The sequence below is a fragment of the Aspergillus novofumigatus genome, assembly GCF_002847465.1.
Source record: "Aspergillus novofumigatus IBT 16806 chromosome Unknown P174scaffold_8, whole genome shotgun sequence".
Classification (NCBI taxonomy): Eukaryota; Fungi; Ascomycota; class Eurotiomycetes; order Eurotiales; family Aspergillaceae; genus Aspergillus; species Aspergillus novofumigatus.
In genome coordinates this window covers 796,862-812,538 of record NW_020194281.1, presented here as the reverse complement: position 1 = coordinate 812,538, position 15,677 = coordinate 796,862, and the positions used below count along the sequence as shown (strand labels likewise).

The following is a 15,677-nucleotide window of genomic DNA, read 5'->3' as shown; positions in this document are numbered from 1 at the left end:
CCGTATCAGTTGTACGTCTGGGTTGCTAGCTAATGTCCCTTTATCTACATGACATCTGGTGCTACCATTTGTGTTAGGCTAGTGAGTGTAGGAACCTATGGATGTCGCAGACTTAGGCCCGCTGTTTATACGCGTCGGACGAGGACACTCGGACTGGACCTAAAGGTGAAATCCTTCAAAGTGACGATGGTCCCAACAGAGAGAATGGTAGATGCGTATTGGAATGGTCTGGTAAGTCTTGCGGTAGTGGCTCCTTTCGACACAATATTGATATGTGAATAGAACGTTTCGTTTCGCGACTCCTTACCCCTCCCTATTACCCAAGAGCCTCGAGATAGCCTATCGTCCCGTCTCTGAAGCACCAACGCAAGACCCCTACCATTGAGACCATGATCCGGACGAAGTCGAGGAAAAAACCTGAAACTCGACAAGCACTTCGCCTTGGGGCTATAATGAAGGGCATGGTCATGTAGATCACTTTTTGCTATGGTCGATCTATGGAAGGCTTCAATCAAAGACTACTCATTACACTATGGGCAGGTCCTGTGTGTGAATGCTGCATCTCTTCTGCATACTGAAATCTGCAAGTGAAAACTCCTCTATGACTTCCTCTTTGGTCATGTAAGTAAAAGGAAAGCTCCCTGAGGTATAAAAGACTTTTCTGATCGGGTCTACGCAGCACTGAGTCTTCAACATCTCCGACCCAGCCAATGTTCCTCAGAAGGATACGCACTGCACATAAGCCCGGCGACTGGTGGGGCTTTTCGGGTTTACGTGACACGCATATTTAATCGGACGGGTTTTGTGAACATGATATGTACATAATGGGCGAGGACAAGCTCTGCGCACCCGGCACCTCCACTGTGCAGAGTACGTCAAACGTAAGAAGGAGGCAAAAATACAAACGCAGTTGCATTCGACTGACCAACGGATGGTGCCACATCGCAAAACAAAGCGATTAAGAGGAAGCAGATGGCCGCCCCTCTCAGTCTGTCAAAAGGCAGGGTTAGAGAAAATCGGGGGCAAGCTGCCGCAGCTAGACTCTGAGAAGGGGGAAGACGATGCACAAGGAGACGAGGATCTTACAGATTCCTCGCTAGGATACCTTATGATCAGTCCACGAAAGGCTCGCTCGCAGGCAAAACTACAAGTACAGCTGCAATTAAGGACCTTGGCCGATGGTCGGATGACGCTCAAAAAACACCGCTATACCGCCATGCACTGCCGCCTCCAGAAGTACTGTGATCTTGTCAAGCAGCAGGGCTCTACTCCATTGGCTTCGATGATTCGGAGGCACTCAAGCCGTATCACATCTGAGTTTAACCCTTGTCTGCGTGATAGTTTTAGAAATCATCTTTCCTGTGGCCTCTGCTTCGGAGATGTCTAGCGCTGACATATCACTGGTTATCACTGGGTCTCTTGTCAGTCTCTGGTGTCCGTATCGATGTTGAAACACAAGTGGCAGTGTCTTCTCTCAGTTCTTGTTTAGGCAAATTGATTTGCGTCCAGATTCGATTACCCGAGTCAAACCTGATAGCCATTCAAGTATATTGTCATATCTCAATGAATACGAGCATGCAGCTGTGTTCCGTCTTAGATTTGGCATAGAGCTTCCTTGGCGTATATCGTTCAGTTCTGGATACGAGACTTACTCTGAGGAGGCGAGAGGTGAGGCCAATACTAAGTTGATATCTCGTATTCGCTCATGTGAGGAGCTTGCATAGCGAATCCTCAGCGGGGATACATACTATCCTACTTTATCCTCACCATCTCTGCTCTTCAGTATCGGCCCGGGTTGCCGTCAGCAATGAGCGTCTCTCGTCTTCTCAGGAGTCAAGGAGATTTGGACCAAAGATATAAAACGAGCACAACAGCCAGCAGGAAAGACATCTTCCATCAACAGCATTTCAAGATCTACGCAACTGTACCCAGCAAAAAGAAGACTCTCTCCTCGGAAGCTCAAATCCAATCTCTCTACAACATGAAGATCACCGCTCTGCTTGCTCTCGCTCTTGCAGCCGTTGTTGCGGCTTCTCCTGTCGCTGAACCGGAACTTGTCGAACGTAAGCAGCCTCAATCTTAGTCACGACTGCCACGTCGACTTCTATGTCTGTAGTATAGAGCTGACAGCACTCTCCCAGGTTCGTGCAAGAGCAGCTGTGCCTCTGTGGCGTCGAGCTCCTGCTCCCAGTCTTGCTCTGCGAGCCCTAGCTGCTATATTGCATGCTACAACGCCAAGTACGCTGCTTGTGTTCGTGACTACTGCTAGAAGCCGACAATGGAACATACGGAAGGGATTTAAGCCTGGGAAGTCATGGGGGATGGGTTGTGGGTGCTGTTATGGCTCAGGCGCCGGGTGAAAGTTATATACCAGTTCAATCAATATGCTGCTCAGGATGCATGCGAGCACGGAGCATATGTACGCATTGTCGAGCATTTCTTCCATATATAGGGAAGTTTGACTTGAAAGCAAGGAATATAATCTATCACTACTCCTAGTCTGCACAGACAGAAGGCGGGGAATATACATGGAATTCTGAAGATTAAATGAGGCTCCCTATTTATTGAAAGCAGCGTTGACAAGCAATGAATCATAAATATGATTGTGAAGATTAATAGAGACCACTGCAGGTGGTATTCACCAGTGGTAGTCTAAGTCATACTATACTCTTCTGGGAGTCAGACATCAATCATATATGAAAGGATGACATAGTATACTACCTTTCTCCATTCACTGTTTTTTATACGTTCCCTTCTGTCTCAATTGTTGCTCGCTGGTCGCTACTTAAGTACCTACATGAGCTGCACTTCCTTCATCATCGTCATTCCCCACCTCGTCACTGGACGATCCTTAGCGAAATATATCGCCCACACTTCTCGCATTTGCTCCCTCTTTTACGAGAGTCCGAGGGGAGTGAGGGGAGTGAGGGGACGATGGAGATTGAACAATAGCTCACGAGCTGTGACCCTTATCGCTCCACGGATTTGCCGAACTTCTGGCTGTACCCGTTGACGTTGGCTGGCTCTAGAGAGCTATTTAAAGACGATATAAGTGCAATTCTGAGAGCACATGAGTTTCCTGAACGCGTCCCATTCCTGCCGTATATCGCTCAAAAGCCTCATTATCCGGGAGGCAACACAATCCACCAAGGCAAACTCTCGCCAGTCCACGAGGACGAAACGATGACAAAAATCCGTATCTGGGAGAAACAGCAGCGGCGCAAAGGAGACGATGGCGAACTCAATGCATCCTACTACGGTGATACGGCAGACCTAGACAAGCGTCCTTTATATACCTTACAATGAAACAAACCGCGCAGCTCCCCCACCCCAAACCAACCTTACCACAATATGTGCAGCAACGGCTACGGGGTACTACGGGATATACGAGAGTCGATTGCGAAAGCAAATAAAGCCGTCACTAACCTCACTAGCAGTCAATCTGCTCCGCGTCATGCTACTGGCCGCGGACGATCACCCAAGTCACCTCGGCCCAGCAAAGGATGACCTCGCCGGCCTTCTCCACGAACGGGGCATTACAGACATGTTCGTAGAGATGGTCAACGTCGATCTGTGTTTTCAACCGTCGCTGTTTCCGATGTCGCCCGACCATGGCCTGGTGGTCGGCTTTGAAGAAGGGAAGCAAAGGATTATCGACCTCATTCAAGGAACACTCAAAAACAACTGGAGAATCCTCTGCCCGTTCAACGTTGGGCGGGTGGACACGGAGATGAAAGCATCACTCGCAAGACACTGTCAGTTTCAGACCGTCGAGGTGGATTTCCTCACCGGAGACCTCAGGTTCCTTAATGGGACGTCCTCTGCGCATTTACGAGTTGGGCCTATAGTTACTACGAGCTATGCCCTGGTCAAGGCTTTTACCTACAGGGACGTTTTCCTTGACATGGCGGATATCAGTCTGGGAGAAAGAAGAAAGGAGTTTAATGTCATTTAGAGCATTGTCTAACAAGGCTAATCAAATACCTCCAGTCCCCAGTACATTCCCCTCCTTGTCCGATCGCTCCGGTACAATATCTGCGTAGAGAAGGCCACGACCGCCTGTACCGAGATACACCCGCCCATACACTCGAGGGTCTCCCTGGATGAGATTGAACCCTCCATAACGATGTGTATCATCATCAACCCGGTCCCAAGTAGACCCGTTATCATCCGACCGATAGATCCCATAATTACTCTTCTTCGGATCACCTTGTGAGCCTCTAATGAACAGTGCCGGCTTCTTAGACCCATGGGTTGCTGCACCCACAGTGATCAAGTCGGCGACTGTTCCCTTGTGCGTGATGCGTTTCCAGCGCTTCCCAAAGTCGGTAGTATGATAGACCCCATTGCTACCGAGGGCGAGCCAGATCTCGCCTGCCCTGTCGACGCTCACAACGGGGACAGCGCCGGTGTGGGCAGGCAATCCCAGTTTTGTTGCGTTAAAAGCATCATATGAGAGGCCGCCGTCCGTGCTGACATACCAAACACCGCCAGAGAAAGCGTAGAATGTCTTCGGCTGTACACGATCGGCGCTAATGTATGGGGTCTGCACCGTCAGCCCGCGGGGCGATGCCCAGGTCTTGCCCCAGTCGTTCGAGGCGTACGGACCGGAATCGTTCGCTGCAGGAGTAACAGCCTGCACAGACGGCGAGACGACGTACATGGCCGACGTCCAGACGACGTACTTTCCAGAAGCATCGATAGCCATAACGCCTGGGTTGGTGGAGCTCGTGTTCACACCCTTGATGCATGTCTGGAACTTGGTCCACTCGCTCCCTCCATCCGTCGAATAAGCCGCCTGGCCGCATCCATCTGGATACTGGTGCCCGCATGGCCCACCGCGCACAATCACCTCCGGTCGCTGGCCCGCCCAGTCGAGGGTATTCAGATTCGAGAACACAGGGAGGCCGAACATGGGCTGCGGGGTGTCGAGATCATCGTGCCGGAATCCGTTGATATCACCCGCTCCGCTGAGGAGATGGGCGCCCTCCCGTGGGCTGATCATTGCCAGGGTGACGGTTTCCTCGATCCCTTGTGCCTGGATATACCATTTCGGCGTGGAATTCTTGTCAGCCTGGGCTATGGTATCAGTCGCCCAGATCGTTGCGCCGGTGCCATACAGGACATGGTCGGGATTGCTCGGGTCGATGAGCACGGCGGTCATCCACCAGCCGACCTTGGTCAATCCCTTGACGGGGGAGGGCGCGCCGTATCCGCCCCACTGAGGTCCCCAGTTGAAGCTCAGCCAGGGGACTTTTGTTCCGTTGGCGAGCGCTGCTTCGGCGATGGGATGGCCCCAGTACCCTCCGCTCCCTGGTGGAGTGGAGAGCTGCGAGACGTCCTTCCAGCTCTTGCCTCCGTCGCGGGAGAGGTACATGCTATCCAGCGCTGGGCCCGGATCGCGGTCGAGAGAGACCACGACGACAGTATCTGGGTCGTCCGCTGCAACGCTCAGACCGCAGTATCCGCCTGCCGGGAAGGCCTGGGGGGTATACGGTTTGGGGGATGTATTGTTAGCATTAGGTGTTATGTCCATCCAGGTGGATGCTGTCGTGTTGTAGACATGCACCGCGCCATAGGCCACTCCCCATGGTCCAGGGTAATCCGCATAAGTGACGTACAACACGCCGTTAGATGCCAATACCGCCTTCATCGGCTGGGGCCCTGCGCTCTGCGGCTGCGTCTCGTTGGGATAGACCAGCAAAGACGGATCCCACTGCATTGGCTGCCCTGGCAAGGACTTCCAGTTCTCTCCTCCATCGGTCGTATAGTACAATCCGCCGGGAATGGAAGCACCTACATAGATAGCCCCTTCATGCTTTGGATCGAAAATAACGAACGTGATTCCAATCCCGTTGGCCGCCGCATCAGGGAAGTTCGTCACATTCGTCCACGTCTTCGCGCGATCACTACTCCTCATCAACCCCGCGTTACGAGTCCCCATCCACAGCTCATTCGGCTTGAACGGGTTAACCGCCAGTCTCTCCCCATTATTCCTCCCCAACTCATTCGCACCCATCGGGAAGGGCGCGCGGTATCGCGTAAACGTCGCTCCTCGGTCGTCCGACACGAAAAAGGCCGAGTTATTGGAGCTCAGGTACCGGCCCTGCGCTAGATATAAGCGGTTGGGATCAGTCGGATCCATAGCCACGCTTTCCGTCCCAAGCAGATTCTCGTCCTCGGGGCCGAGGAAATCGGTGAGTGGAATCCATTTGTTCAGCCCCTGTTCCCAGCGATAGGTGCTACCGATGTCGGTACGGGCGTAGAGCAGGTTCTTTTCGGTCGGGTGGCCCACAATGCCAGTGATGTAGCCTCCTCCAGTTATCGCAACGGATTTGAACTCGTATGCATGTTCGGCAGTGCGTGCGGCGGCACTCAATGCGCAGAGCACCGTCAGCCCTAGCTGTTGGAGCCAGTATTTCATGATGGTGATAGCTCGACCCCTTGACATTGCATTATAGCGGAGAGACCGCAGTGTATATATGCAATGGACCGATCACTCTCCGCCGGGAATTGACTAGATGAGACACCCACATCGCAAAATTACGCGGCTTCCGGTCCGCCTGTCCGTGCTGGCTTGATCCACGAGGAAGAAGGTACCGTCGTCGGGGCCTACACTGTTCTTCAGATTAGCTTCTGGGCAATACGGGGTCCCCCGCAGAACTAAATGAGTTTTATGCGGAGAAGACTGCTGCTATCCCGCATATCCGCCGTGATTGGTGGCAAAACTGACACAAGGATGAGAGTGCAGCTTCATTCCCGGCTAAATGCAGAGAGGCGAGATGATACCAGCGCCGATTGGATTGATTCCTCACGCCTGTCTGGAGTTGTGCGGATTTTTCCCATCCATCTCCTAAGGTCTTCATGTTTGTTTACAGGGCTCTGGTTAGAGCGGTCATATTGTCTTGCTTCCAGTTTCACACCTACGATGTCAACATTTTCTGCTGATACCTAGCCTGAGGATCTTCGTTCTAGGTGGGACGGCGACACTCAATTGCTGATGCACATTAAAGAAAAAGCGGAAATATCAAGTTTACCTATCATGCAACCCTCTTGTGACTCCATGCTAAAAACAACAATAAAGCAAGATGGCGCCATTTTCCGGTTAAGAGAGGACTGAGTGACTCACCAGCTTCCTGTCAGCCCCTCGTTATCGACCCCATACATCCCTGACTGTGCATCCTCCTGTCGCACTGCCAGAATCTGAGTGTAACTTCCGACAACCGGGACACCGCTGCCATTTTGACGAGGTGCCGCTCGAGGTGCTCGATGCGCTTGAGGACGACAATCTCGGCATCGGTTGAGCCTGCGTTTTCCGTGGTGCCTTGGTGCCGACGGTAGAAGTCCTATACTGCACGCGATTAGATCCCGAAGCATTACCTCCACTACCCGAGCTGGAATCGCCGGCTGCGTTTCTCCGGCGTGATGAAGGCGGAGTAGGCGGAAGCTGCACGCCGCCGTCGACACTATCGTCGCTGCTGTCGTTAGCGTCGTCGTCGTCGTCATCGTTGCCGCCACCAGGTTGGTTATTGATCGCCGACAGGTTCCTGCCTCCCCAGTTAGTCTCCCAAAAGGTCAGCCCAGCATACAACTTAATCAAGCTGTGGAAGTAGGCAAAGACAAAATATCCCGGCAGCATGACGAGGTCCTGGGGCTCGCGGAGAAAGTACGGCGTTAGCTTGACCATCTTGGTGCAGAAGATCCAGGCCGCGAGATATTTCATGTTATCCGCGGTTCCGAGCGGGCTTCTGAGCAGGGTATAAGCCAGCGCACCGTCGTAGAACAGGGCAAAATTGACGAACGAGGTCCAGTAGACGGCGTACACGCACCACGGCTGGGTATACCAGACCGTCCTGTCAGTGAACAAGCTGGCCGAGTTACTGCGCCAGGTCGTTCTGACCCAGCGCAGGCACTGAGAGAGGAACTTGGGATACGTACCCAGGGTCGTCTCGATCATTGCGTCGGGGCAGTACTGGATCTTGACCTTCCACCCGTGCCGGACATCCCAGCGGGTGATGAAATTGTCGTCGTCAGCGTTCAGAGGACCGAACAAGCCGAAGAAGAATCTCTCGTCCGTGAATCCGGCGATGAACTCGGGATCCTTGAGGATCTCGGACCGATGCGCAGATGTGCGGCCAGATACGACGAATACGCCGCCATCAATCGCGTTAGTGGCACGGATCTCGAAGTTGTGTCGTTCCAGGTATAGCGCACCAAGCATGTTCCAGAACGATCTGATGTTGAACCCCGTGTCCGTACGACGGACTCGCTTGTTCGTTCCGACCATGCCCACCTTTGGGTCTTCGAACGGCGCCAGGATGGTCGGGAGGAAGCGTTCGGTGGGCCAGAAGACATGGTCATCGAGCAGGACGGTGATTTTGGTCTTCACATACCGAAGGCCGTGCGCGACCTGCCGGCGCTTGTTCGCTTCGTCGGCGGTTCTAACGGAGATTTTGGTATTCGGGAATCTCCGCTTGTAGGGGGCGATAATGTCTTTGGTCAGTTTCGTCAGTTGGGGTCCAACAGTGACAATGATGATTGCACCTGGTTTGTTCCGAAGGCATGAGGTGATACACTCGTCAAAGTCTCTGTTCTCGGGATCAACGGTGGGGAGGATGATTGTGCAGTCAGATGGGGAAAGGGTAGGGTTTCTGGGGACAGGGGTAGGACGGTAGAAGAGCCAGAAGGAGATAAGATGGACGATGAGACGCAAATACCGGAAGACAAACAGATGAAGAAAGACGACCGTCATTCGGTCGTAGAGAACGTCATCTCTTCGAAGGTCTTCGGGTAGAATGCTAGCTACCAGGGAGGTTATGTCCGCATGTACGTCGTGAAGGGTCCGGCCGGTCGAGTGCATGAAGTATGCAGCGGCTGCTGCTGCTACCATGAACAGCCGAGGGTGAGCGATTACCCAAGGTAATGTGATGAAGGCAAGGAGTCCGTACATTGTTGAAGCGTTGATTGGAAGTTTGTCTGAGGAGTGAGATGTGTTGCTTCAACTTGGAGTAGCACTTGATGGTGTTGATGAAGCTGTAGTCTCCGGGATTTTTTACGATATTTGAATCCAGACATGAACAAAGAGGCATCAAATGAACCAGATCAGAGAGACAATATTCACTATTGTGAAAGACAATCTCTGATGGACCCATGGTGAAGTGAGATGTTTCTCTGCAGAACAAAGGCTTAGAGACAATGGATATGGAGTTTCTTACAAGTCCTTTGCCAAGGGCATTACGATGGTTAACAGGTACCAGAGACAGAGAGTCGATAATGAAACATTCTAGACAATGCATTATGTGCTTTGTTCAGCCAAGGAAAGAGGGAAAGACAACTAAAGAAGATATGTCTTTCAAAAACCTCAACTGCCGAAAAGAACAAGTCTCGGGGCCTTGGTCAAAGCAACACATCGTTCAGGCGACCCATGGTAGCAATTAGCTACAGAACACTTCCTTTTTCCCAAGAGGAGCATCCTGATACGGTTCAAGTCAAACAACATGGGAGTGTGAGTATCGAGCATAAACCCAAATTAGGATATGAGCCAACAGTCGATCAATACATTCTTGTATCGACACTGACCCATGATACCGACGATCTAGATTTCAAAGTTCGATTGCATTAGAAGGAAATCTCAGGAATAGCCATTGTAAGAGGGTTTCAGGCATGCCAACAATGTCAATCGGTTGAATGACCTGCAGATAGCTTCGACAGCTCATGGTCCAGATGAATTGTCTATACTGGAACAGGGCCGTGAAGCTCCATCTCTAGTGCTGATATTTTGACGGTAGTAATGACGTCCTCCAAGCTATACGCCTGCAGATTCGCTCGGGAGGAATTCGATCGCCAGTCGACATACGATTAAAAGTAATGCGGGAGTGGGCAATTGTGAGACTGCAGCCATTGTGCCGATTGGTACTCAGCCGGAGAGATGAGATGACGGACGGTGGACTTCGTCATGCCCAGCAGTTTTCTATCTAAGTCTCAGTGAGCAAGACAAACTACACAGGGAAAGCCAATATTGTACATGATTATCCAGAACACTGGGATAGGCCGTAGAAGAAAGAGAGGTACTTATGTCCGGCTTGGGCTAGATAGAGCACGGATACTTAAATCCTCCTAATAGCTAGCGATATAGCATTGGGACAGCGAGCTTCGGACACAAACGTATCATTGTTGGATAACTTCGAGATTCAGGGTGGTCATTGCAATACAGATTGTGAAGACCCGAGATAGGTGCATACGAGAATGCAAACGAAGTTCAGCCACTGGGAACCTATTGTGTAGTGGCTCATTTTAAATGACATTTGGGACATTGTATATGCCAGCTCCACTCGTGTCTTTATCTATGACGGAGCGGCTAAGGTCCCTCCAAACATGCCAACGCTGGTAACAAAATGATCACCCCAGGGGCGTAAAAGAAGTCTCGGCGAAATTGTGAAAGGTAGGCTCCTCTTGTTCCATGCTAAGACGATGGATTTGGTCGCAGGTGTATGCAAGACGATGCCTCACGATATTGGCGCCTCTTGAACAGGGGCTTTGCAAGGCTTCACGCCTAATATGTATGAAGTTTTAGAATTCCTTCCGGAGATTGGAGTAGCCCAGAGGGGCGCACGCCGCTCCAGAGTGCAGCTGAATGTGAGGACCGTAAGTCTCCAGTCAGACACAAATCGGGTTCAACGAGCCATTTCTTTCATTAGAAAAAATCAGCCATGCTGCCGTGGCCCGTGGTAGACTTACCTGAGGGTCATTGTACATGAGAAAGAAAGAGATCACACGCCAATAACTGTGGCATTAAGTTCTCAACTCTCATGAAACCAGTGTTTACGCTCTGGTCTGTTATAGGCAAAGAAATAGGCATTTTGGGGGGTTGGAACTTTTTGCTGATATTCATTCAGTCACCCACCGATATTAGGTGGCATGCAGTTCAGCAAGGTTCTGAGGTTATTCTAGGACCTCCCAGTCTTTGTCAAACTTTTCTAAGGCCTTGCCGAACTTTAACCCGGTTATTAAGGAGGAGGATAAAGAAAGGTTATATCTTCTGGTCCTTCTCATCGAGTGGCGGGCCGCTCTCGAGGAGCTCGCTTGATCTGAAGACAAAGAACGATATGGCCCTACATCACGTTCTCTTCGAGGTTTGATCCTCCTTTTTTTCTTCGGCCGGATCCCTGACAAAGCGCGGAGAGTTCTCTTAACTTTATCAAAGTGGGTGGTTTTCTCAGCCGTGGCGTTTCTTTGTTATCGAGTATACACAGTAAGACTTGACGGTTGAGGAATCTTCTAATTATAGCACTTTTTCATATTTTCCAGACGGTCTTGGCTTGTAAACCATGGTTTCGAGATATCGATCTGAAGGAAATCGCCTCGAGGATTGATTGAAGGAGCCGGTCCTTTACTCCAACTTGAAACAGACATTCCCTTGCTTCTTGTCCGGAAGATCATTGTGCATCAAATGTCAATACACGAGACTAAGGTTCAAGTCTTCGTATATATAGCGACATTTGTCCCCCAGGACACGTTGGTCTCAACATCATGAACAACTGGTTCGGACGCTCAAGATGGCTGACCTCCGATACCGCAAAGAGGACCGCATCTACATGATATGGCGGAATTACCCATGCAAGATCTCTCGCTTTCTGGATGCCCATGGGATTCCTAATGTGCTCTGGGGAGAGCTTGTGATGAATATGTTTCTTATTCCCATTGTGGCAGACGTAAGTCCCCCAATTTCCCTGAGGCACCACAAACTACAGTCGGAGGAGCTAACCACTAGACAACAACTGCAATAGGGCATCTACTTCGTCATCCCCAATGAACATATCGACAAAGCACACGACCTCCTGGTGGAAGCCGGCTTTCCTCCCTGCCAGCTGGGGAAGTATTGCAGCTTCGACTAGCCCAAGTCCCCCCATGGGATCCCATACGCGCACTTCAATATCGTGGACCATGGACCCAAGTGCTACTATAAACCTAAGTTATATGGCCCAATCCCCGTGAATGGCACACACTGGAACTCTATAAGAAGTCTGAGCTGCTGTGGGGAGCGCCTGAGATCCCACTCAGCCCACCTACTCCAAATGACCCAGACTACTGGACGATCAATGACGAGCGTCTTCCAGAAGTTCCTAGAGGATTCCAGCTAGGCCACATGGTTGAGGCGGATTATCCAGTCAAGATCCTCTCACCCGCGCGCTACGCCGAGTCACTAACCCTTCTGTACTTCCGGGACAATTATCCGGAAGAGACTTACAGAGGGAGCTACTAGGATTATTTGCTGATAGACATGCAGGTAGTGCTGAAGAAACACCGCCTCTTTACACTAAGCGACCTTCCGCCTCGTACTCGCAGCTGGTTCAAAATTCTGACCGAAAATCTACGGGAAAGAACGCATGGGGATGCCGATGACAGGTTTGGCGAGGAGATGAGGAAGTCAGGTGAGGTGCCTGAAAAAAGTCCCTGGCCGTCAGAACATAGAATGCCCCCTGGATGGCGTGAAGAGCTTAAACAGTGGGAGGAGGAGGAAGAGGAGAGGAGAAAGAAGAAGAAGGAGGAGGAGGAGCAGACGAGGAAGAACGAAGAAGAGGTGAAAGAGGAGCAGAATGCGTGATTGAAATGATGAATGAGCTTTGCAGCTGTTTTGTTTCTGTCCTTTACTTATCTTCTGATTATTGCTGATTTCCACATCCTGAGCATATGTATGTTCAACTTGCTTATCCCTTAAGTCAATCAATGATGTTTTTTACCTTGTTCCGTGATGTTAAGAGAAGTTTCGCCTGACACCAACTTCAGTGATTGTGGCATAATGAATGCTTTCAATAATGTCTTGTATCAGGATGGTTCACAACACTTCCCCATGTCCACCATAACTAAGACAAACGGTATGCTCTATATAACGTTAATAAAGGATTAAAAAAATATTGTTTCAAAATGAACACCCATCACAAGATGTAGTTGTTCTTGAACTAGACGGATGGCCATTAATAACAGTGTCCATTTCCCTCTTCACAGGCTCGGTCAGTATCAACTTCATTTTATCCCGTCTCTGAGTCTTGCTTTACAAGCAGTATCCCGGAAACAAACAACTCTCAAGATGAATACAACATACTTGCCTGGCGATGTCCTTGACGCCGCACTCAAAAATGCAGCAGAGACGCTCATTCAGTGCCTCCAGACAATGCCAGAGCTGCAGGGAGCTAAGGTTGCAATTGTCGGAGGGATGGCAGTCCGACATCATTTGACAGACTACCGGCGAACCCACGTGAGTGGACTGAAGAACCAGCTCTACCAAATTGTGCTAATGAGGGCATACAGGATGTGGATGTTCTACTTTTCAGGCCTGACCGTCCCATTAACTACCAATTGATGCGCAAGGAGTTGGTCTCCCGGTTTTCAGGTCTGTTCAAGGAGCGCGCAGAGCCTATGTTCTTCAAATACAAACATACAGACGAGCTTAAGAACAGACATAAGGCCAAATGTTCGTACCTAGTGCAGGTGGACATTATTCCAGGCTATTTGGTACTTTTGCGTGCCCCGGTCAGATAGATGAAGTCAAACTAACGCGATCGACGACAGCCACCCTAACTGCCTGCGCAGGCAATGGCGCTGGAAGACGTGGGCCCAGACCATCTGCCTTTTGTGGACCCGTTGGACCTTCTTGCCTACAAGGTCCATTACTCCAGTATGCGTTCCTGTCTCGACAAACGAAAACAGGACGCCGAGGACGCGGTGAGGCTCTGGCAAGCTTATTACGGCGAAGAGTATGTTCCGCTGAGCGAAGGACAGCGACTCGCCATCGCTTCGGGGGTGGATCTGATGGCGGAATATTCCAAGTGGTGTAGCTGGAGAAAGTGGAGGCTGAGACAATGGGTAAATGCGTGAGAGAGGGCGCATCCTGGGGTGGTTCAACGTCTAGAGATATAGTATAGAGCAGCTGATGAGGTCCTGCTGGTCAGAGACCGATCTAACTAATGATAACCCATCTGCCGGTGTCTACAAAGCGTTTTGATGTATGAGAGATCCACACCTTTTTTAATCTCAGTCTCGTTTTAGAGGCAGCATGTTGCCACGGCTGCCCATCAGGCTGGCGGTGTCTGCAACTAAATCAATAGCAAATGAAGCACTCTATGCTTCCCAAGTCATGCTGCGCATTCCACCAGGACTGCAGAGACAGCAACAAACAGGTAATATCCAGAATATAGTGATTCAATATCCTAATATAGGATTCTTCAATGTGTCCCTTTTGTGTTGCTTTCAGGGACGGCTCTTTTTTAGTAGGCTTGAGTTGTTTTCAGAGGCCAGGATTTTTGGTTGCCTTTTTGATAAGATATATTTTGTAGGTGCACTTCCAAGGATGTAATTGTAATCAAGTTTAACCATTAGACTCGTCAAAGGAGATCTATATCTATGCAAAATATGGTACACAATCTATAACATCCTGTCCCAAGGAACATAAATTCAACGCTCACTGTATCTCGACCGTTGATCACAGTCTATGCAAACGCAGGGAGTTTCATCTTCTCCATGTAATCATCCAACAGCTTCTCCTCCTGGTCCACAAACGGCTGAACCATTTCCTTCCCTTTGCGAAGCTCGTTATGTAATTGCTCCCACTCACTGCTGTCATCCCAAGCACGGCCAGACTTGATCTCCTTGCGCTGAGTGAGCGACCCATTCTCACTCGCAGTGCCATTAGCAGTACCATTTGCCGCAGGCGCACTCAAAGGCCTATACCCAGCCGCCTCAAACGCATCATGAGGAGGAACAGTATACCTCCCCTTCTTGAGCACATACTTGCTAATCGAAACAGCAAGCAGCCTCTTCCTTCGTACCTCGTCCGTATCCGCCGACGCCTTCTTTCCCTTGCGCGGCTGCAAGAAGTACGTGACAATATATATCCACTTCTCATCATAGGAGGCAATATGCGACTGAACCTCATACTTCATGTACGCCGGAATCTCGCGCTTGAAGCTCGTGTAGACACCGCCAAGAACGAAGTGGAGCGGGCCGCGCTTGCCCTGCTTCTGGAGGCGCTTCTCGAGGAATGCGGAGCCCTTCATTACCAGGGAACTCATGAGGGCTGTTCGGGAGACGTCCAGGTCGGAGAAGTACGTCGAGTTGGACTTATGCATGTTCATGTCGATTTCCATGATTGGGGCGCGGGTGAAGATGCTTTTTGGTTTTATGAGGTCGCCGCTGGGCTTTGGCGATTGCTCGACGGCGGGGGTCATGAGGTAGCCATTTTGGAAGAAGTAGCGGTAGACGCGGATCTGGGTCTTTTTAGTATATGCAGAAACAAGAGGGTGGTGTGAGTGTCTTACATGCCACACGAAAGGCAGGGTTTTGAGGTTCAGCAATGCGAAGCCGATTGCGACGGCTTTCCAGAATGTGAGGGACTGCCACAGCTTGCTGGCTAATGATAGTATGGATTCCATCTTATATAACTCCCTCCAGTGATTACACTTTTTGATGTGACAATGCGCAGATTAAAGGTTAAACATATATACGGGTAGAAGAGCAAAGGAAAGAGGAAGAAGATATCTTCAATGATGTGAATTTTCATCGACCCATATCTTATCCGATTTGTGATCTTGAATTCTTAGAAAAATCCCAGCGAAACTGGCAATTCAACCAATCATCTACGAGAGGAGGTTGTGTTGGGAAAAGATGTTGAAGATACCTCG

At 50.4% G+C, this 15,677-nt stretch overlaps 6 protein-coding genes across 6 annotated transcripts; 3 read left to right on the top strand and 3 right to left on the bottom strand.

The window, feature by feature from the left end:
• Nucleotides 1-1,807: 1,807 nt before the first annotated feature.
• Nucleotides 1,808-3,955, top strand: P174DRAFT_424390 (uncharacterized protein; the record flags this gene model as incomplete). Its single annotated transcript, XM_024825197.1, has 4 exons — nt 1,808-2,063; nt 2,142-2,251; nt 2,953-3,283; nt 3,438-3,955. The coding sequence occupies 4 exons, from the start codon at nt 1,808-1,810 to the stop codon at nt 3,953-3,955; spliced, it is 1,215 nt and encodes a 404-aa protein (XP_024678796.1).
• A 21-nt stretch (nt 3,956-3,976) lies between these two features.
• On the bottom strand, nt 3,977-6,424 carry P174DRAFT_463658 (putative endoglucanase; the record flags this gene model as incomplete). The annotated part of the gene is made up of 1 exon (XM_024830301.1): nt 3,977-6,424. The coding sequence occupies one exon, from the start codon at nt 6,422-6,424 to the stop codon at nt 3,977-3,979; it is 2,448 nt and encodes an 815-aa protein (XP_024678795.1).
• Nucleotides 6,425-7,150: 726 nt separating this feature from the next.
• Nucleotides 7,151-8,950, bottom strand: P174DRAFT_376945 (glycosyltransferase family 2 protein; the record flags this gene model as incomplete). Its single annotated transcript, XM_024822722.1, has 1 exon — nt 7,151-8,950. The coding sequence occupies one exon, from the start codon at nt 8,948-8,950 to the stop codon at nt 7,151-7,153; it is 1,800 nt and encodes a 599-aa protein (XP_024678794.1).
• Nucleotides 8,951-11,555: 2,605 nt separating this feature from the next.
• Nucleotides 11,556-12,604, top strand: P174DRAFT_515349 (uncharacterized protein; the record flags this gene model as incomplete). The annotated part of the gene is made up of 5 exons (XM_024832168.1): nt 11,556-11,711; nt 11,787-11,840; nt 11,895-11,990; nt 12,020-12,166; nt 12,263-12,604. 5 exons carry the CDS (start codon nt 11,556-11,558, stop codon nt 12,602-12,604), a joined length of 795 nt encoding a protein of 264 aa, XP_024678793.1.
• A 508-nt stretch (nt 12,605-13,112) lies between these two features.
• On the top strand, nt 13,113-13,875 carry P174DRAFT_463655 (uncharacterized protein; the record flags this gene model as incomplete). Its single annotated transcript, XM_024830300.1, is given in 3 exon segments — nt 13,113-13,219; nt 13,239-13,512; nt 13,591-13,875. The coding sequence occupies 3 exon segments, from the start codon at nt 13,113-13,115 to the stop codon at nt 13,873-13,875; spliced, it is 666 nt and encodes a 221-aa protein (XP_024678792.1).
• A 477-nt stretch (nt 13,876-14,352) lies between these two features.
• P174DRAFT_412935 (acyl-CoA thioesterase) lies at nt 14,353-15,555 on the bottom strand. Its single transcript, XM_024824327.1, has 2 exons — nt 15,315-15,555; nt 14,353-15,263 (listed from the first exon to the last, which is right to left on the bottom strand). The coding sequence occupies exons 1-2, from the start codon at nt 15,426-15,428 to the stop codon at nt 14,487-14,489; spliced, it is 891 nt and encodes a 296-aa protein (XP_024678791.1). The 5' UTR covers nt 15,429-15,555; the 3' UTR covers nt 14,353-14,486.
• Between the last annotated feature and the right edge of the window lie 122 nt (nt 15,556-15,677).